This window comes from Cyprinus carpio, unplaced genomic scaffold (assembly GCF_018340385.1).
Source record: "Cyprinus carpio isolate SPL01 unplaced genomic scaffold, ASM1834038v1 S000006749, whole genome shotgun sequence".
In the NCBI taxonomy this organism is placed as follows: domain Eukaryota; kingdom Metazoa; phylum Chordata; class Actinopteri; order Cypriniformes; family Cyprinidae; genus Cyprinus; species Cyprinus carpio.
In genome coordinates, this window is record NW_024879348.1 from 986,445 (window position 1) to 1,007,950 (window position 21,506).

The 21,506-nt window shown below is 35.3% G+C and overlaps 2 protein-coding genes, 1 long non-coding RNA gene and 1 pseudogene across 3 annotated transcripts; 1 reads left to right on the plus strand and 3 right to left on the minus strand.

The window, feature by feature from the left end:
* Positions 1-2: 2 nt before the first annotated feature.
* LOC109093896 (protein S100-A16-like) lies at positions 3-8,509 on the minus strand. Its single transcript, XM_042755818.1, has 4 exons — positions 8,366-8,509; positions 8,158-8,232; positions 2,624-2,756; positions 3-2,097 (listed from the first exon to the last, which is right to left on the minus strand). Exons 3-4 carry the CDS (start codon positions 2,741-2,743, stop codon positions 1,723-1,725), a joined length of 495 nt encoding a protein of 164 aa, XP_042611752.1. The 5' UTR covers positions 2,744-2,756; positions 8,158-8,232; positions 8,366-8,509; the 3' UTR covers positions 3-1,722.
* Positions 8,411-9,487, plus strand: LOC122144683. The gene is made up of 3 exons (XR_006159814.1): positions 8,411-8,539; positions 9,109-9,279; positions 9,404-9,487. It is a non-coding gene; the product is annotated as an uncharacterized LOC122144683 (long non-coding RNA).
* Positions 9,488-9,962: 475 nt separating this feature from the next.
* On the minus strand, positions 9,963-11,403 carry LOC122144670 (protein S100-A11-like; the record flags this gene model as incomplete). Its single annotated transcript, XM_042755795.1, has 3 exons — positions 9,963-10,239; positions 11,089-11,148; positions 11,320-11,403. Coding segments are annotated over 3 exons (279 nt in total), but the record flags the coding sequence as incomplete, so codon positions are not given.
* Positions 11,404-13,330: 1,927 nt separating this feature from the next.
* On the minus strand, positions 13,331-20,772 carry LOC122144671 (annotated as a pseudogene).
* Positions 20,773-21,506: the final 734 nt, after the last annotated feature.

Here is a 21,506-nt window from a genome sequence, read left to right on the forward strand (position 1 = left end):
ACTACATTATTCAAAAGCAAATTTGTTTATTCTCATGCAAACAAGGCCCAGAAATGTGAACAACAAAGTATGTGGACTGCACTGCGTTCCCATGTGCGCCACAAATGCAAGTCCCACATTTAAATGGTGATGCAGTATGTTAAATTCCTGCAGATTGGCATTTCATCAAACAAAAGAGAGGTGAAAAATTTGCTCTTTTTATGCTTCTGCAACACTGGAAAATACATAGTACATTTACGACTAGCACCGGAGTCGACTAAGTAACCCTGTCCTTAGGAGGTGGCACAAACAAAAAGTAAACATAATGGACTCTTAAAAATGATGTCTTTTTTTAAACATTTATGCAATAAAAATTGTTGTTTTGTAGAGATATTGGAGGGGACACAGTGGTTGCAGTACCCTTACAACAAATCTGGCTCAAACAAAAGGACATAGTGATTAGTTATTGCACCTCTTTGGCCATTTGTCACATTTGCGGCTAGTACATAATAAATCACAGGCATGAATTGATGTGCATACAAACAGAAATTAGTATTACAGTTTTTTTTACAATTGCTAGGACCCATTTCTCAACAGGTCACTTTTTCTTCACATTGAAAACGACAGCAGTCTATGTGGACTAAACTGCAGATCATTTTCCATTGCTTTTGCACAACATGCATTTAATGACTAAACATCTCTCATATTGCATTAACTATTTTCTTACACAAACACAACCATCACCAAAATTCAATGTACCTAAAGGTCAATTTGCACATTAACATACTTTTTTCAAAACTTTTAAACTCGAGTTCAAAACTTGATATAATACAACAAAGAAAGACAGCAATTTGCTACACTTCTAGAGTAATATTACTGTATATTTAAATATATTCCAAATCTTAAAAATGAGATACTATCAAAACAATAAGGTAGCCTAGCTAAGCACATAATCAGTCTTTCATTTTATTCATCTACAAAACTTATGTTATACTGTAATGTTAACATGGTTAACATATAGCCTACTGCAGTAAATTCTAAACAGTAAAGAGATGTCATTCTTGTTTGTAAAGTAATTTTACATAGGAAAAGAGAAAAAATGCTACATCTCTTGTTGGTGTTGGTTTTAAGGTCGTTCTAAGTGACAAAAGGGCTTTTTACACTGCGGTTAACCTCGGGTTAAAGTCGTTTTAAACCGCGTTTTTAGCCCTGGGTAATGGTACATTTCACACTCGTAATATATGAGGGTTTGTGCCCCTTAAACTGGAATAACCTAGATGGAATAATGCTAGAGCCGTTGTGTAAACAGGTCGCGTTCTGTGTTCATTCATTCAGTGACACTGACACCGCAAATAAGAACGCTTACAGAATGATTCAGGGTTAACTATTTCAATTGTAAAAAGCCCTAAAGGGTGTTTGTTGAGCAACAACCTTTACTAGTGTAATGATTTTAAGTGTTTTGTTGTTTTTAGTGCATTTTGGATATGAAATTTACGAAGTGCCAAGCTGAACGTTGGTAAGGAGAGTTTTGAAAAGTATTGAGAAATGCGTCCTAGCCATTGTAAAAAAGAAAAAAAAAAACTGTAATGAGAGGGCTAAGGCTCTTTGTAGTAAAAAAGATTTGTAGTGGATTGGCCAGGTTTCATAAACAGCCTTTGTATTAAAATATCACAATAATGGAAATGACGAACAAAACAAACACAGAAGCATTTGAGATGCGACAATCTCCACTTCCTCAAGCTCCTATGATGCTTCCTCTGTTTTATTCTTCTCTTCAGATTTATTCTCTTCAACTTTCACCCCTTCCTGTTCCATATCTGTTTTTTTCTCTTCCTCTGGCTTCTGCTCTTCGGCCGCTGCCTCCTCGGTCACTGGCTCGTCTTCTTTCTCCACCTCCTTTGCCGCCTGTGGCTCTGCCTGTGCAGTGGCTGCCGCCTCAGCCCGCGTCTCCTGGGTTGAACTCTCTGGTTGTGTTTCTTTTTCCAAAGAACGCTGCTCGCTGACAGACTGAGCCAGATAGCCAATCAGATTCATATACTCCTGGAAGCTGACCTTCCCATCCTCGTTGTTGTCAAGCTGTTGACGCATGTTTTTTACTGCCTCATTGTCCTCTGTGCCCTAAACACAAAGTTCCTCACATGTTAATCAGTGGTTTTTGCTCATGAATAACCTGCCATCACAATGTTTAGGTCTTTTTAAGTGGTTTTTACCATGCTGTCCTCTATGATTCAGCTGTTTAAATATGTAAATCTAAAGCAAGTTTACAGACCCGGTTATGGTCTGCCAGGCAAAAGTATTGCAAGAAACTGCACGATTTGAGATATCATTCATGTCAGCAGCCCAAACAGTGTGAGATGAACGAGCACCACTAAAAGTTTTCCTCTGTAATTTAATGTGGCACCGGAGCAAATAACACAGCAGCATTCTTCATGGTAAATGACTATTTGGACACAAGTTTGTGGTTTCTGCTCAGCTCATCAAAGTCCAGATAATAAGGAACTACTCGAAAAAGAAATAGACCAGGGCCAACCTGTAGCCATGGAAAAAACGAGTGTACTGAAAGATCCTTGACGAATATGGAAACTGAATGATGAATGAATATCAAATAAAGTGTTGCTAGATTTAACAAAAGGCAGCTTCTAACCGTCAGAATATTTTTGAGCTGGCTCTTCACGAGGCTCTGGAACTCCTTCCCTCCTAGGTTTTCCTTGCCCTTGGATGACTTCAGGAACACACTCACCACGGTTTTAATAGCTGCCTCCATCTTTGCTTTCGCTCTACAAGAAGATGAAAAAAGAGAAACATTTACTATACAACTGACATTTGGGTTGCACAGATATTAAAATTACAGCTGATGGATGATAAATTACAAATATTAAAAATTCTACACTATTTTTTTTAAATAAATTGTAGATAAACACTAAAAACTAACAATCATTTTAAAGTCTACAAGTAAATTAAGGCATCGCAACATTATAATGCACATCATGGAAAATGTGAAATACTATATATATTTTTTTTAATTTACACTAGCGTTCAAAATGTCAGTAGGATTTTTATTGTTTTTGAAAGAAATCTCTTATGTTATTTATTTTATCAAAATACTGCAAATATAATTAGAATTTCACATTTATTTATTTTACTATCATTTAAGATTAATTTATTTTTTGTGATGGCAAGATGAAAATTAAAATATTGATAATTCATAATATTATGAAAATATTTGTTTTTATAGAGTAAAGGTAAATGAGCTTTGATAATACTACATTGTAAAAAAAGACCATGAATTTAACGGTAAAAGATTGTAAAAATTTGTAAAATAGTTCCCCTACTACCGGTATATATGTTGAAAACTGTATTGGACATTACATGTAGCTAATTTTACGGTAGTATACCGTTTTTGGAAGTGAAAAAGAATGTATAATTTGCAGTGAACCACCGTAAACTGACATTCCCAGAGTTCCCTACAATCCCCAAATTTGATGTTTTTGTTGAAATAAATATTTCTTCTTAGTTTTTACTTATCAGTTTTGTACTTTAGGATTGTATGTTACATCTAATGTTGTTAAAATAATGTTTATTGCATTATTTCAGTTTCATGTGTTACCATGATGGTGTTTAGTGTTTGTGTGAAGGACACTGTGCACCTTCTATATATGTTAATATTTAAAAGCTACTTGTGATGGGCTTTGGTTTATCCTGTGACTTTCTCATCACCACCTTTTGGTGGTTATCAATGTATTACAAAGGTACAAAACAGATTTCAGTACTTCAATAGATTGGTATATCAACATTTGATCAGTAAATGCAATGATGGTATTTAAATGTAAATTTAAGTTAAAACCATAAAACCTAAAATGTTGCTACTGTCTTTTTATGGTAAAAATTTGGCAATCACAACTGCCATTTTTTTACCGTAAATTTACAGAATTTCTTTACAGTGTAATCTAAATGACAATCAGTCAATCAATGCATGAATAAATAAATCCCTTTCATTTGTTTTTTTCATTTGCCAGGCGAAAGTCAAAAGTCTGATTTAAGTTTAATACTTTAAACAAACCCTAACCCTAAGCTGAAGTGGGATGATTAGAAGCTTCAGGACATTTCCTCATAAAGAGTAAGCCCAACACTCTACTGAGTCCATTTGCTAAGTGTACAGTAGCTGAAAGTCTGCTAGGGTGTGGAGAATGGAAATCTTGGGGGTTAGAAATGAAAGTCAATTGCAGATAAGGGAAGAGAGAAGAAAGAGGCAAGTCGCCAGTGGCTGTCCTGATCTTTGATAGGTCATCTGATCTACTGATGACCAAACCACACAGCGGCTTCATGTTTCTCAAGGGATTACCAACAGCTCAAACATCCCTTCTTTCCTCACTCACTCTTTTTTTTTTAGTTCTGTAGGCTAGTTTGTCCCTCTTGCTCTTCACACCTCTTTCAATGTAAAGAATTCAGTCCTGCTTTCCCCTTTCTTTCTTGACCAGCATTGCTTCTCCTTTGTCACATATAAGATTTCACCAGTGCAGGCACACGTTCACTCTCTCTTGCATTCCACTACAAAATTTTTTACTGATTGGTCAAAGTTTCGAAGGAAATGCCAATAGCCAGTCGCCTTGCCTCATTAATGAATGGCATTACTCAGATTTTTTTGATGAGGTTCATCACTCAGCTATGTTCGGCATGAAGATGAAGATTCGATTTTGAAAAAAAGAGGATCATTTCCGAAAACGCAGCGGCATTAAGACATCAGTAGCAGTGTTTTTATTGATAACTAAAACTATTAAAAATCTATTTTTCAAATGAAGCTGAAATATAATTAAATATAAATATTTGATAAAATTTAAAAAAAAAATTGTAAAAACATTTTTCTTGGGAACTAACTGAAATAAATGTAAGCAGTAATATTACTAAAAAGCAATATAGAAATTTATTTTTTTTAAAACTTTAAAGAAAACTAAAATGAAAACAGTAAATATTAAAATAAATATTAAAAAAGCAAACTGCAATCATTAATAAATACTATATTAATAAATATTTGATGAAAAAAAAAACTTTAAAAAAATTAAGAATTATATAAATAAGCGTTAAGGTAGTTAAATGACTAAAACTAAACTGAAATTAAATTATAGCCATATATAAAAAAATAAATAAAAAATGCTTGATACTAAAACTTAAAAATACCCAAACAAAACAAATACAATAACACTGAAAATTTAAATATAAAAATAAAACCTAATTCAATATCATTCTAAATACTACATTAATAAATATTTCCTGAAAAATCTGTAAAGCTGCCAAACGTATAAAATGATCCGGTTATATAACAGCAGAATGGATTCAAGCAACCAGTGTTTTCTAGTGTGCATTCAACAAAAGGTACATTTCATTGATAAAATCTTGAACAACAGAGACACAACTGAGGGTTTGTCATCCTTTGAATTCCAATCATTGCTCTTTACGAAAGTCATTCACACTTAACCAGAAAGTTACAGCTTGTTTGTTAGATGGGGACTGCACCTTATAATTTGCATAGCTGTACAAACAAAGACGTACAAAAAACAGTGACATCCAGCGGTCACCAAAAAAGCCCTCTGAGCTGTTATTGCTGGTCAAAATCTGTGTAGGTGTGTTTGTCATCCGAGATGGTTTCTGATGCCGCCAAATTAGCTGACGTAAATACACAGAGTTTCCTCTTATCAGCAGTAATAACCACGTCGACAGGTAGTAAGCAATTAAGAAACATGACCATTAGCCTAATTTAATGAGAGAGAGAAGGAGATACTGAGATGACGCAGTACGCATATTAAAGTTTCTGGTTTCATAGGGTGTTTGAAAGTGAGAAGGTAGTTTTCTACTTCCTTGGAACACAGACACTCAGCTAATAATGTGACAATGCAGCAATAAGCTATATTATGCTTCCTACATACTCGCACACCATCTTCATTCGGGTAAATCAATGACTATGTCTCAAAATCTAGCAGACTGCCTTTCTAGACCTCATTTTTGGGCATCAGAAATGAAGGGGGTTCTTCTTAGGTTTTTCTTAGTGTGAAAAACATTTTAATCAGCTGAAGAACCTTTTTTCCATAATAAAGAACCTTCTGAATGCAAAGGTTCCATGGATGTTCCTGATGGAAACGTAGATGACAATAAAGAACCTTTGTTTTTAGGAAACCCCAAAATGCTGTACATATATACCTGAAGATGGTTTTTAACTAGAACAATTGCTGTTTGAAACCAACTTTGAAAAGCTACAAAAGCGTCTAATACTATAAAGAAAAAAAAACATATGCCAAATATTATATTTAAACTTTAGATTAAAGAATACACAAGTTTTAAACATGTATAAAATCTGGTTCTCACATACTCTAACCAAAAAGAAAATGTAAAATAATAAAATAAGTGTAAACACAGTCGTTACCTTTAGGTGCTATTGTACCTGATTTGACCCTTAAAATTGACTTTTGTTGGTGTAACCTAAACAAATAATAGTTTTAACTAGTAAAGATGCCTGAAACAAGTCATACAAATATTGGCCTAGTTTTAAAACATACATGATACAAGTGAGTTTTTATATAGGCTGTGTTTTAAAACTTAGTGAGCTGCCTACCTAGACAGCATTATCATAAACAGATTTCTTCTAAGACCTATTGACTCACAGTTTACTGCACCAGCACGTGTGTACACAGAAAATATCATCCTAACTGAATAGGAACATCTAGGTAGGCGGCACAATACTGTATAGGTTTGAGACACAGCCCCTACTGTACAGTCCAGATACAGTCAGCCCTTATCCACAGTTTGTCTACATGTGCCCTAGATCAAAGGGCTGCTGCTCTGTTTAAGTCAATGCTGTGTTGGTGTCACAAGTCTTACACACCTTGTCTCCACAATCATATTTCTAGTGACTATAGGCACCGTACATTGATGCGGTTGACTCTTTCAACCCTGGGTCTCTACCCTATCCAGTGCCAGTCTGAAGTCGTATGAATTATTGATGTCTTTGGCCCCTGACCTGTCACCTGGCAATTCCGTGCTTGCTACCCTAGACAGTCTCCAGCTTTAACCAAAACTCCCTCAGACAGACAGCACGTGGCTGGGTTAATAATAAGCAATGAAGAGAGATCTTCCATTACTTGAATGACTCTCCAAAATAGACACGACCTTGTTCTGTTCCTGGGCGAAATGAATAAATAAATCCGTGCAAACAAAGTCAAAAAAAGAGAGAAGGGGACACAGACTTATGTAGTTCAACAGCGTGCACCCTACCGTTTCTCTCCAATGCGCAAAAGAGATCGAAAGGTTTGCGTTTCCAAACTGGCGAACGTGATACGCGCGCGCTCTATCGCAGTAATGACAATACCCACCGCTCGCGTGCGCCATTAAAAATTCACACGGGAACAACTCTGCATAAAAACTCGTGGGGAACAATCTCGAGGGAGTTCTTATTTTCTTCACCCTGAAATCACGCGTGGATAAAACACCCTTTTTTTGTCAAACGTCTCTCTTTTCTGGCAAGCGACTCGACTATATATATATATATATATATATATATATATATATATATATATATATATATATATATATATATATATATAAACATTAAGCATTTTTTTAATCCTAATATGTATGATTTATATATTTATATATATATATATATAGCCTATTTGTTTTCTTTTCTATATATTATATTTATTATTATTTATATATTTTTAAAAAAAATATTAAAATAACGTAAACACAGTAATCTTAAAAGATTATATTCAATTTAAGATACTTTTTAAATAACGTAAATTTAACAATAATCTTAAAAGATTATATTCAATTTAAGATAAGTTTAAAATGTCAATGCTATTCAACAGAAGCACCCACAGAAGTTTTCCATCAAGGACATTGTAATTGTTCCCGCTTGCACTCTAATTAAAACGTCCCCATTAACAACGCGTCAAACCACATTAGTAACGTTATATTTACCAATATATAGTTCGGTATATTCATAAAAGAAGACGTATTAACTGTGCAAAAGCGAGGGATGTTTTCAGATTCATCCGGCTGAGGATGGTCGAAGGGTGTTCCTAAAACGTGGCGTTGACACCCTACGAAAACTCTTACATGTTCAAAACTACAAAGTTTTGTGTTTAAATAGGCCTACAAGGTGAAAGAATCGTATTTTAGAGCACTTACCCTAAAATGGGGACAGCACGGATTGAGTTCGCAGTAGCTGCAGTTAAACCTCCTTTTTCCTTTCCCTTTTCTTCCCTACCTCAAAAGAAAAAAAGAAAAAAAAACTTGTCAGACTCGAACCGCTGCCGAATCTCTTCCGTGATTTTTTTTCTTTCTCGTTAAAGGTTTTTTTTGTGCCCCTGACTCTGACAAATGAAAGGGCGTGTACCTGGAGGAGGGGAACTAGGGGACGAACTTATTTGGCTACTTTAAACAGGACATTTGAGTATTGACATGTTTAAAAAGTCGATGTTTCTAATGTTTTCTACTGCTGTAAAATCAACAGTAATGACTTCTGGTAGTTTCACACCAGAAAACCCACTGGGAATCATGGCAGTGGACGGTGAGTTTTGTCTGGGGCTTTAGTGGGAAGTACGAAAACTTTAACCCTTACCTGCACAATGTTTGCACGAGTGTCAAAAATTAACCAGTCCTCGGGGTATAATTGTTTTACCGGTTTACAACGTTGTATATATTTGAAAGTATTACAGTCGTATATAGTGATGAATTAAGTGCCTCTGAAACATGGTAGGTGGTTTCTAGCTGGTAGCTTAAATAAATTAACCCCTACACACACACACACACACACAGAGAGAGAGAGAGAGAGAGGTTAGCTGGATACAAATCTTCCATAATGTGAAAGAGATAGAGGCGACCAATCATTTCTTTAGTTTTCTAATAAAACTACACTGATTGTGTTTTTGATAATGCTTTTGAATATTTATTAATCAATTAAAGTGTGTGTCATAAAAATGACACTTTAGATATTTATCTATGGTTAGAAAATAAGTCTGAAAATGAATTCCAGGAGGCAAATAATAGCCCCTCATAAATTTGAAAAAGTAAAATTGTGACACTGGTATGCACTAAACATGCAATATTGACAGTGCTTTATTTATTTTAATGCCCTAGGAATGAGTTTCGTCAGAATTCTTGCTAATAGGAATGCCTTGCATTGCGATGAATCTTCAGACAGCCTTCAACAGGCCTCAGGGGAGACATATAGGCTAATGAATCATAACCCAGTGCCTGTGCTTTACTGTGATCATCTGTGTTTACAAGAGGCACCGCCTATATAAAGTGGTTTGTATTGACTTGTCACTTTGTGTGGACTATGGTCATGCCTCACAGCTCTGATTATGCTACAAAGTTTACCTATTACTTGATCTTAAATATATTTTTGTTTTTGTTAAAACTGTTTTTGTAGACACCCCACAGGAACTGTGACTGGTTCAGCAAGGTTTTTAAACTCTCTGACCCCTGCTGCCACCTCATCAAACCAGTATGATGGGTTTTAAAATGAAAATCTCAATGCATGTTTTCAGGTGATTTAACATCAATAACCAATGCTCTCTAGGCAATTCAAAATTCTTCTGAGTTTTTGTGTTCGGTTTAATATATTTGCACTTGCAAATAAGATCTAAATCTCCCTTATTATCCAAAAGAGACCAACTCCCTTCCCCCAAGCCACACCTGTAAGCAAAGCAAACTGTCTGCACCTACTTCATATTGTGTGGGAGATTGAATATGTCAATAAGGATGTCTCGTAACTGACTGCATGTCTGGAGGTGAAATTGTTAAGATCTAAAACTAAGACGCGGTGCAATCGGATAGTCGATGGCCTCAGGGTGGTGTTGGGTTACCATAAAATGATGCTATTAAATCAGATGCGTTATATTGTCTACACAAAAGAATGGGAGAGATTGGGGAGGGTGTGTAGAGAATCTTATATGACATGCTCAATAAAGAGGCAAGGCAAGATTACCTAGAGAATAAAACAACGCTTTATTTTATTTGCCGTCAACTGCTTTGGACAATCATTACCTGAAGATTGTTATAATTACATAAGAAAGTCACAAGGTAAAATTAAAGTCATTTTCTTGAAGTTGACTAATACGTCAGGTTTCTTTATTGGCTAAAGCCGCCATGTTGGTTCGCCACGCTGCCAATCAGCTTCCAGAACTCCAGGAACGTCAGCTCGCCGTCGTTATTCTCGTCCAATGACTTCATGAGCTGATCAACGGTGGCTGGGTCAGAGGCATTCTGTGGGAGAAGACAAGATGGACAGGCATTTATATGCACTTGCAGTGATAGTGTCTCTATCTAGTGGTTGTCAGTGGTACTGCGCATTCTTTTCTGCTGACCTATTGGTTTAGGGGGGAGTTCCTGTTCTGGATGGGCCAAACAGAAAATGCTCTGATGTGGCATTTTTCTATTGTATCCAGCTTTTAGTGATCCGGTTCGGATGTAAACATGCTGAAAGCAGCCAGTGTGTTTTCATACTCACTAGCAGTATAAGGTCTGTCTCTGACTTGAGAGTTTTAGCATAGGAAGGATTTGTGTAATTTCCTCTACAAAATCACAAACACGTGACTCACAAGGAATTCTTTAGAGGACTGGGATGTGGTTAACTAATAACTCACACCAGACCTCTGAAATGGTGCTCTTATCCTTTTGGATTCATTCTTCCCAGAAAACAGATATAGCGTACTAAACAAACACTGCCATTAAGGCCATTATTTATTATTCATTAAAATGATCTTTAATTTCATTGTTTAAATAATGGGATTTTAGGTCACAGATGTAAAAACAACTGTAAAATAATTCTATAAAATAATTATTTTAAAAAATTCAGCATTCTTATCCATTTTGGTTCATTTTTCTCAGAACACATTACTAATTAAGCACTGGAATGAAGACCATTATTTATTTATTTATTTATTTAAACAATCTTTAATTTACTTTTCTAAATATTGTGATTAAAGGTCACAGATAAAAAAAAAAACAATAAAAAAATTATACAGTAAATTCTATAATAAAGTTTAGCATACTGTAGAAAATAACCATTTATTGTAGCTGTAAGCTCTTAAAAATAGAGGTTCTTTGCAGCACCTGAGAGTCAGCAGACACTCCTCTTCTTATTAAGAACCATTTTGAGTTGGTTTTATAGTTCTGTGGAGATTTAAAAAAAAGTTCTTAACATTACATTATAGTTTCTTCAGATGATTTTCTAAACAACTAAATGGGTTCTAAATGGACCTTTATATTTAAGTACGTAGACCTGAATTGTGGAATATAGATATGAAGTGGACAAACCTTACTGTAATAACTCAAAAGGCTTACCTTTACAAAGTTTGGTAGCTGGGAGGTGACCAGGCTCTGAAACTCTTCTTTGCTCAGAGTGTTCTTAGAGTCATCTTTCGCTTGCGTAAGTCTTGAACTGGGAGACGAGCACGTTTAAGGGCAGATTCCATGATTTTGGGAGTGGGATAGTTAGGTGGCTAGAAAATTTTAAAAAAAAAGTAATTGACAGGTTAGTCTTCAGAAATGAAGATTCTGATCCGTTTACTTATAACCATCATGCTCCAAATCCATATGACTTAGAGCTATTTAACAGAATGTCTAAGCTTCTTTTTTCCATATACAGTGAAAGTGGATGAGGACCAAGAACACGTGATCGCCATTTACTGTCATTGTATGGAAAAAAGTAGTGGATGCTCTGGTCATTTTTTGTTGTTAGATGCCAAAAAGATGAAAAACAGAGTAAGTAAATAACGACAGAATATTCATTTTTGGTTGAACCATGAGTTAAAAGTCAAAAAGGTACATGCAAACCAAAAAAGAGATTCAATAGAAAACAATAGTATCATGTGCTTACCTGAGCCAAGGAATTATGTTTTGACTGGAGTGGAGTGTAAATGACCACATCTCACCTTATATTCTCTTCGTCTGACGGTCAAACTCAGCAGAAAATCAAAATCACGCCCACTGCTCTATTTCCACAAGATGTTATCATCTCCTGCTTCAATGTTACCATAGCAATGTAGTTTAGGGTCGCTTACACACACCACACACACAACACACACTGCATTTATAGTAATCCAGACAAAATATGCAGTATATTTGGCAGATTAATGGTATTAACCCCACATTGTGGTTTTCGGTACTGAGAAAATGTACTATTTATGTTTGTTTGTGATTATTTCAAAGCGTAACCTAACACATGAAGGTGGATTACTCTACACCTATCAGGTTTCCTAAATGTCGTCAATCCAAACAGCTGTCATCAGGAAAAATTCATCTGATAACGCTGTCAAAACTTACTCAGCATCAACTGACATGCTGGAACAATACAAAGACCTCACGATATGTCTCTTGCAGATCAGTTTTAGAGGTCAGAACTGAATGAGCTTTTATACAGAATATGAAACAAAAATTGTCAAGGTATTGACTAAATGAGACTAGACATCCTCAAGGATCACCCATTTCTGATGTGTCAGTTGTAAAATAAATCTCAATAAGGAGTAGTTCTGCTCATTGCAATGGTACATCATTTTAATAATCATCAAAAAATTGTTCATATTGATACATTGTGGCATTTGGTCTTGTATATTACCTTTCTTTTGAAACGGTATTAAATTGTCTTTCATATTACTATAGCATTGCGCCATATTATAACTTAAACTATGAAGTTCTATTAAATACTTTTTCTTCATATTTACAAATTAGACAAGAAAAGGGCTTAATTCAATAGTTTTCATCCCAAAAGAGTGCAACAAAACAATAGCACAGCTGTAATCAAATGATATTGATGATTTCACTACAATGGCTGTTTTTCCTAAGATAGAAAGAGGATATAAATAAATGGTCCACCATCACCACAGTGCAAACAAAACCATTACTGAAACCTTCTCTATTTTTCATTCCTCAATGTGGTTTTGAGTGAGTTGATTTCAGTACCATCATTCTGTTGCTCACTAGTAAAGGCACATAAGCTAACATATCAAATTCATAGAGGGAAAAAAAAAAAACATTCAAAGATTTTACTTTTTTTGTACTTTCATTAAGTGTGAGCAGAACTTGAGTTGGGGGCAGAAACCCGAACGTTTACAATGACCTCTAAAACCTCAGGTGAAAACAAAACTTAAAAGGAACCATTTTGACAACCAGCTAAGTAAGCAAAAATCATGGGGTAGGTGCCAAGAAACCAGGGTTTTAATAATAAAGATTAAATAAAAAAAAATCTACTAAAAAAAGTTCTGACATTCTACTTCGTTTTTTAAAGTAAATTTTGGGCGTTCAGACAACTATATAAAGGGACATTCTCCACCAATCTCATTGCACTTACCCCAGTTTAGTCTTAATCTGGTTCACAACTCCTTATGTACTAGGTGATTGATCCATCTGCAAGTGAAGCAGTTTCACTCATGTGGCAACACTTAATGCTTAAGATGACTGACACTTTACACAGCAAGCAAGAGTCAAAGGTTTGGCGTTGAAGAACAGGACTAACGGAGGTAGCTTACAACAAAACACCCAACGCACATGTGGGACTTCACTAATGACAAGAAAACTCCTCACACACAAGGCATTAAACTACATCTACAGTCCGTAAAGACCGAGGAAAGTAACAGGTACGATTGTTTCTTTTTGCTTTCCTTCACTTTGTGTATTTTTCCATCCATTCATCCGAGTTTCTGTGGTGGGAGGCAGCACTAATTATGCCGAAGGGGCGGCAAACTGTAGCAGAGCCTCTTTTTCAAACTCCTCCATCTCTTCTTCGAGGGAATCGTTGTCATGCTGTTTGTCTTCTAAACCATCTGCCAGATCTTCCAGGATATCTGCAACATCCTCTGCAAACGCGCTGAAGAGCATTCTGTCGTGAGCAAAAAACACCACCGCTGAAGAACTGAGCAGTGAGGCGGCTGAGAGACTCCTTGCTTTCCTGTGGAACACCATCTAGTGTGTTAGGTAGGTAGACCTCAGAAGGTCCTGAAACTCTACAAGTTTACTGGAACAAGTCCCTCTGCATCAGCGCAGTTGGATGTGCCATGGCAGCGTTCAGCAGGACGTCGGTGTTCCTCCTGAGCTTGCTCTTCTTGGTGTTGTGTGTGTCCAGAAGTCTACCCTGCTCCTGGTGGTGGTGTGGGTGATGATGCTGTGGAAGTTTGGCCTTCCAAGGTTTTTTTCCTTCTGTCTCCTTTCTCTCTCTTGCCTTCTCTCATCTCTCTTGCTGGTCCCACTGACTTCTTTGTACTTCTTGAGATGGTCTTTCTGTTTAAGTGCTTTACCATGCTTCCACTCTTTCCCCCTTTGTCCTCGTCCTTCTTCCAGCGACTACTGTCATGTTCTTTCTTTCTGCCCCATTCCTTCTTTTCTCCTTTGTGCTCTTGGTGTTTCCTCTTCCACTCTTCCCGCTTGCCCAGCTGATCCACCTGTTTCGAGAGTCTCTTCTGCATCTCCACCAAGCTCTCCCTCAGACCCTGTTTCTTCATTCCCTCCAGCCTCTTTCCGGCTTTTCCTCCAAAAGAGTTTGTCTGACGCTTGAGCGTTCTTCTTTTTTATCCCAGTGTTCTCAGTTCCTTCTGGACTAGACGCTCACCAGTGGAAGGCGGCCAGAGTCGGGGAGCTGTTGTGGAAGGTCTCTTCTTGAATTGAAGGAGAAAAAGAAATAGTAGAATACATGCCATATATATTATTCCACATTTCAACTGATGTAGGGTTCTAAAAAAAATGGTTTAATTATAAAAATTCCATACTATCTTGTCTAAACAAAACAGTAAAACTAATATTTGACATTTTTACTACAAGTGAATTCAGGAAGCACTATATTATAATGTGCAGTGAGAAAATGGGATATATGATAAAAGGCACTTAAAAAAAAAAAAAAAAAAAAAAAAAAAAACAATCACATTCAGCATTTTTATTAAATTATTAGCGTTTTTATAGATAAACTTCCAGTCAGGGTTATATGACAGAAAGATAATCTAAAATAAAAACCATTAGCAATCACAATTAAACATCCAAAATTGACAGATACCAATAAATAAAAAAACTTACGTTTAGTAATGTTTATTGTGTGTATAAATATACACAAACATTCAAAAAACTGTGATTGGTGAGATCACAGAAATCATTCTAATATGCTGATCTGGTGCTCAGGAAACATTTTTAGTATTATCAGTGCTGAAATTAGCTTCACATTTTTGTGATATTTTTGTAAAAACATGATATATTCTTCAGGATTTTTTGATTAATATAAAGTTCAAAATAAAAGCATTTATTTGAAATGTAAATAATTAGTACCATTATAGATGTCATTAGTGTCTCTTTAGTGTCCTTGCTGAATAGAAGCATTCATTTACTTTTTAAAATATATTTTACTGACCACAAACTTTTGAACGGTAGGGTAAAAGCTAACAAAAAGCTAACAACCCCTCATTCTCATATGTTTCATCATTTGGCTGTTAAATGTACATAGCCTATCCAAATACATCCAAATTTAGATGCTGGAGTTTTAAAAAATTTAAATACTGTTCATGTGCCACTCCCACTCTCTCATCATAAAACCGGTAAGCTTTGTGAGCTCAGCAACTCTTGCTCTCAGCGTCTGTAGTTCTTCTTTTAAACCAGGCAGATCAGAGAGTTGTTCTTTCAATTTAGTGTTCTCATTTTCCAGAGCACCCTTCTCAGTGCTCTGCCATATCTGCCGCCATTTTCAGAGCCCGGTCCAACTCTTCTTTCTGTGACTGATCAGTGACAAAGACCATATATTCTAAGAAGAGTTCAACATCTGAAAAATGATTTGCCGAAATGCGCTACAGACTTTGCAACCAAGGCCATTTAATGGGAAAACTGAATTCACACAGAAAAAGAACCAAATGACTTTGTATATGAAGTTTTCAATTAATGCAATAAGATTACCTTATGTCATAAGGTCCAAGTTAGAGAATAGAGGAACTGTGCACTAACCTCAATCTGAGCCTCTAATATATTTATTTGTTTTATTCTCTTGAGCAAGTTTATCAAGAAGTTCCTAGAAACAGAGACAAAAGTCAGAGAAGAATTAAACTTGTACATGTCAATGATGAAAACACAGCAAGACAAAAAATAAAGCAGTGCACAAACCTGGTCACTTATTCTGTGCCATCAAAACATCATCTGCGGGAGAGAAAATAGATTTTTAATGTCTTTGAGATTCACAAGACAAGAAGAAGTGAATTACAAAACTGTTAGTGTCAAAAACTGCAAGTAAAAGTCAGTGTAGTTTATGCAACAGCAGCCACACCTTTCTGGAGTTAGGTTGTTTTTTTACAGGCATGTTTTGTCTGGATATATGAACCAGGTCTTTCTGTAACACACTGGAAAGTTTGGGGTCAGTAAGATCCTTTTTTTGTTTTTTTGAAAGAAATGTATAAATGTATTGTGCAAGGATGCATTCATTTATCAAAAGTGACCATAAAGGTGTTTATAATGTTCCAAAAGATTTCCATTTCAAATGCTCATCTTTTTAACTTTCTATTCATCAAACAATCCAGTTTTTGTAATCACAAAAATATAAAGCAGCACAACTGTTTAACAATGACAATAATGAGAAATGTTTCTTAAGCACCAAAATCAGCATATTTCTGATCATGTGACTGAAGTAATGACGCTGAAAATTCAGCTTTGCCATTACAGGAATACATTTTTAAATATTAAAATAGAAAATAGTTTTAAATGACACCATTTTTAATTATAATAATATTTAAAACTATTAAATATAATATTTTTACAATATTACTTTTTCTTTCATCAAATAAACACATTAATAAATACTAAAACATCTTTCAAAAAAAATGAAAAAAATCTTTATGACACCAAACCTTTTTTTTTTTTTTTTTTATACATAAAAACCTAAATCAGATTTAGTAACCCTGGCATTCTCTACAAAAAGCTTCATGTCAGCTGAATCTCAGCATTAAGCCATTTCAGGGTGAGGCAGCCACTACTGAAACTAAACAACTAAAAAAAAACAGATGAAGTGTGTAATTTCTTGTCCCAAGTGACACCAGACTGAAGTCTGTTTGTTTGAGTGGCCTGAACAAAAGTGTAAGTTTGGGAAGCTCCCTGCATGTTTGAGCACTGGAAGAGTGTTTGACAAAATGTGGCCCAGAAATCATACACTTCAACTTTAAAAGGGAAATGTAGAAGCAACCAGCTGATAAGCCCCTTTGTAAAGCAGTGCATCCGCAGTGAAGACACAGGCTGATGATTGAGGCTGCGCTCAGGTAAATGTAGCTTTTTTACCCCACTCATTTGTTAATGTTTGAATATATATGATGGGAACAAACTCTACCATCAGCACTGGAGGACAACTCCTATCTACAGCTCAAACACAAGCATATACTGCCACCTAGCTCAAACTAGGAACCTACCATCAGACAGGTCAACCACAGAACCTGGAGGTATAACAACATGAATGCAACCACTGAAAACGGAAAATGAATGGTCTTTCTCATGTACTCATAACCATCGGCTAAATATGAATTATGCACAACCGATGTTATGTGTGATGTCCATATGACATCTGTTTGATAGGACCAATTACAGAATGTAATTTAGATTTGTGAATTTTTTAAGATTCGTATCAATGTCACAAAAAAACTCACCGGAGAAAAAGAATGATCCAACACAGAGCAGGACCAAAGCTCCCACTATCAGCTGATTCAAAGAGAAACCTCGTTTCTCCTCTTTCCTCGCTGGCAGGTTGAATTCCTCCTGCTTCCTCTTCCTCCCTCGTCTGAGCTTCTCTTCAACAATATGGTAGGTTGCACATGTCTGAGCCTCAGACCATCATCTTCTGCCGAGGTGTCCACTGGAAGTTCAGCACCAATAGATTCTGAACAAAAGTATAAGAAATAAGGAGAAAGGAGAGAAGCAGAAATATGGTAAAACTGGGTAGAAATATAAGTAATGGTGGAAGAAAAAAAAACTCAAATGCATGTTTAATATATTAAAACTCTGTAACATTTACTCAACCTCAGTAAAATTCATTATTGAAATGCATAAAACTAAATAATTATAATACATTATTTTACATAATATATTACAAATACATTAAATATATTTAAATATATATTTATATAATTTACAGTCAGAATTGTTACACACACACATACATATATATATAGCGTGATGAGCAGTATATATATATATATATATATATGTATATATATATTATATATATATATATATATATATATAGTATATATATATATATATATATATATATATAGTGTATATATATATATATATATATATATATATATATATGATATAAGATATATATATATATATATACACACACAGTATATATAAATTGAATATAATATATAATTATATTTATAATGTGCATCTATTTATGCACACACACGAATTATAATGGAGAGAGAGACATGCTCACACAAAAACAAACATTAAAACAAAACATTGTATAAAATTAGTATAATTAGTATAATATATCATTACATGGCTATATTTAAAATACATACTCTGGGTTATTTTACTTACACACAAATACAAACTGTGTGTGTGTGTGTGTGTGTGTGTGTGTGTGTGTGTGTGTGTGTGTGTGTACATATAAATACACCACGGCTAAATATAATGAAAATACATTTATAGGCTGAAAAAAGATTTTCTGGAACATATAATACTTAATAAACCTTTTCTGAACATCATACCCGGCTCTCTGATAACATCTGGGATTTTCTCTGGCAGCTCTATGTCTTCTTTCTCAAAAGTAGCCTCCTCCTCAGTTTCGATTTCCGACCAATGGTTTCAGGGTAAGGGCTGTCAGGGGCGGGACTTTCTATTGTAGAACCAAATCCTGTATCAGTCTCAGAGGGCGGGGCCAGAGGCGGGGTTTCAGGTGCAGGATGTACATCAGCATGAATATCAAGCACAGGGATTGCAGAAGAATCACTGATTTCAGGGATGGGGCTCACAGGGACATCTGGAGAAGAGCTCATTTCTCTGAATGGTTCGGGACTGGAGGTGATTTTGCGCTCTGGTTCAGGGGCGGGCTTTCTTGGACTGGAACATGCTGGCCAGGGAAGATATCAGCAATGTCGTCTTCAGTGGGTTCATCAAGGACCGACTCCTCTGAAAACTGAAAGGCTGATTCTGTAGCGATGCCGAAGGGAACTGCACCCGAAGGGTCACTGTCAGGGGGACAACTGGTGATTGTGTCATGGATGACAGGAGCATGGATCTCAGGATCAAGCTCAACATCAGTATGACCAGACGATGCCACTTCCTCAAAGAAATTTGGAGATGTTTCCTGGCAAATCTGGATATCGGACAACATACAATTTTTAGTCTTTTAGGAAGGACACAGTTTGACATTAAGTATCAAGAAAAAGTCAATCTGAACTTCAAATTCAGATGACAGGCACCACTTTTAGTAGAATTAGTAGATAAACAGAAAAAAATAGGTTTAAAACCTGATTGAAATATTTACATATATATTGTAGTTACAATCTGATTCAGCTTTAAGTTCTTTTTTTTAACATGCATGAATGTACATCTGAACAAATGAAAGACTTAATCACTTTCAAAATAGCAAAATTCAGATTCAGGTTGAATTTAAAGACCAAGTCATACTTGTGCACAATGTGAACAAAGTGTACAAAACAAATACTGTGATATAGAATGATAACTGAATGTCATGCGCTTTACATACCGGTGGTGATGCACTGACCTGGTGACCCTCCTCTGACAAAACAGTCTCCACCATTGGCGTTTCAGGGTCATGTGACCTCACCTCCAAAGAGCTTCCTGAAATAAACACAGTTTCACATTACAAAATCTACAAATTGGTGTTACAACTATAGAGATAATGCCGTTTCGTTCAACAGATCCTATAAGCAGCACATCAATATACACTACAGTTCGAAAGTTTTGGGTTGGTATAATTCTTACAAGTTTTTATGTCTTTTATGCTCACCAAGGCTGTATTTCTTTGACCAGTAAAACAGTAATATTGTGAAATATTAATACAACTTAAAAAAAAACCTATTTCCTATTTTAAGATTTTTTTATAACATCATTTTTTCTTGTGATGTCAAAGCTGAATTTTCAGCAGTCATTATTCCAGGATCATGTGACATTCTTCAATGTCACATGATCCTTCAGAAATTATTTTAATATGTTGATTTGGTGCTCAAGAAAGAATTCTTATTATATAATGTTGAAAACAATTGTGCTGCTTTTTATTTTTGTGAAAACCATGACACTTTTTTTCAGAATTCTTTGATAAATAGAGAGTTCAAATGAACAATATTTGTGAAATTGATTTTCAATTAAATATTTAATCTTTAAAGTCACTTTTGGTCAATTCAATGTGTCCTTGCTGGATACAAATTTTTTTTTTTTTTAAATAAAATAAAAAAATCTTAACGACCCCAAATTTTGAACAATAGTGCAAACAAAAAAAATATTTTACCAAATTCCAAATTTATTTGAATTTTTTTCCCCAATTCCCAAAATAATACTGATCCTTACTACTAATTCAAAAGAAGCATTAAGGAGCAATTAGGTTTATAACCTGCTATTTCCTCTGAAATACTGGGTGCATCTCCAATACTCTCTGTCCCATCATCCACTGGTGCAGCAGGGTCCGCAGCAGCCTCCTAAAAATCAAAAGTGCACATCACTACATCTGATTCATTCATACAAATCAGACAATATCACACAAGCATTTTGATAATATTTTTTGCAAACCTCCGGAGAAAGCAGAGTCCAGCTATTACTGGATCACCCTGCTCCCCCTGCTCTTATAACACACATCCCCCTCTTGTCTCTCCACAAAACACCCACAAAAAAGATAACCACAACAAGAAAAAAGATATATATTACCACCATCTTTTCGCACAGGCCATCACATTCAGCAGAATGAACAGTGATAGCATAAATTAATATTGTTGCAAATATTGCACTGATTTCAGAATTCCACCTACACTCTGCAGACAGTAATGTACAAATGATTGTACTGATTTTGATTGTTGACCGCAATAACACAGTCAACAGATCCAATAACTTTAACATATTAACACTTTGAAATTAACCAGAGATGATCAATTACCACAAATATGCCATTTTAGTAGATTGTCTTTTTGTTACATCTAATGACACTGCATTATCAATAATCCCTAAACCACCCGTCTACAAAGACTCATAACTCAATAATTCATATTGATTAAAACATATATTCAATTCAAGAAACACATAAATAAGCATCTTTCAAATAAACATTAATACTATATCCTGACAGGAATTGTCTAAAGTTTCAAAACGTCCTCTCTTCCTTTTCACAGCTTTGTCACTTCCCTCATTTTAAGTGTTGCAAGCAACATTTGAAACATTTAAAACACAAAATGACCACAAAAAGCTATTTTAATACATGTGTGATGTGCGAAAATTCATTTAGTCACCATTGTAAGATTTTCAATCTTACTGTGGTAACAATAAATGTAGTTGAGCTAGTCTCA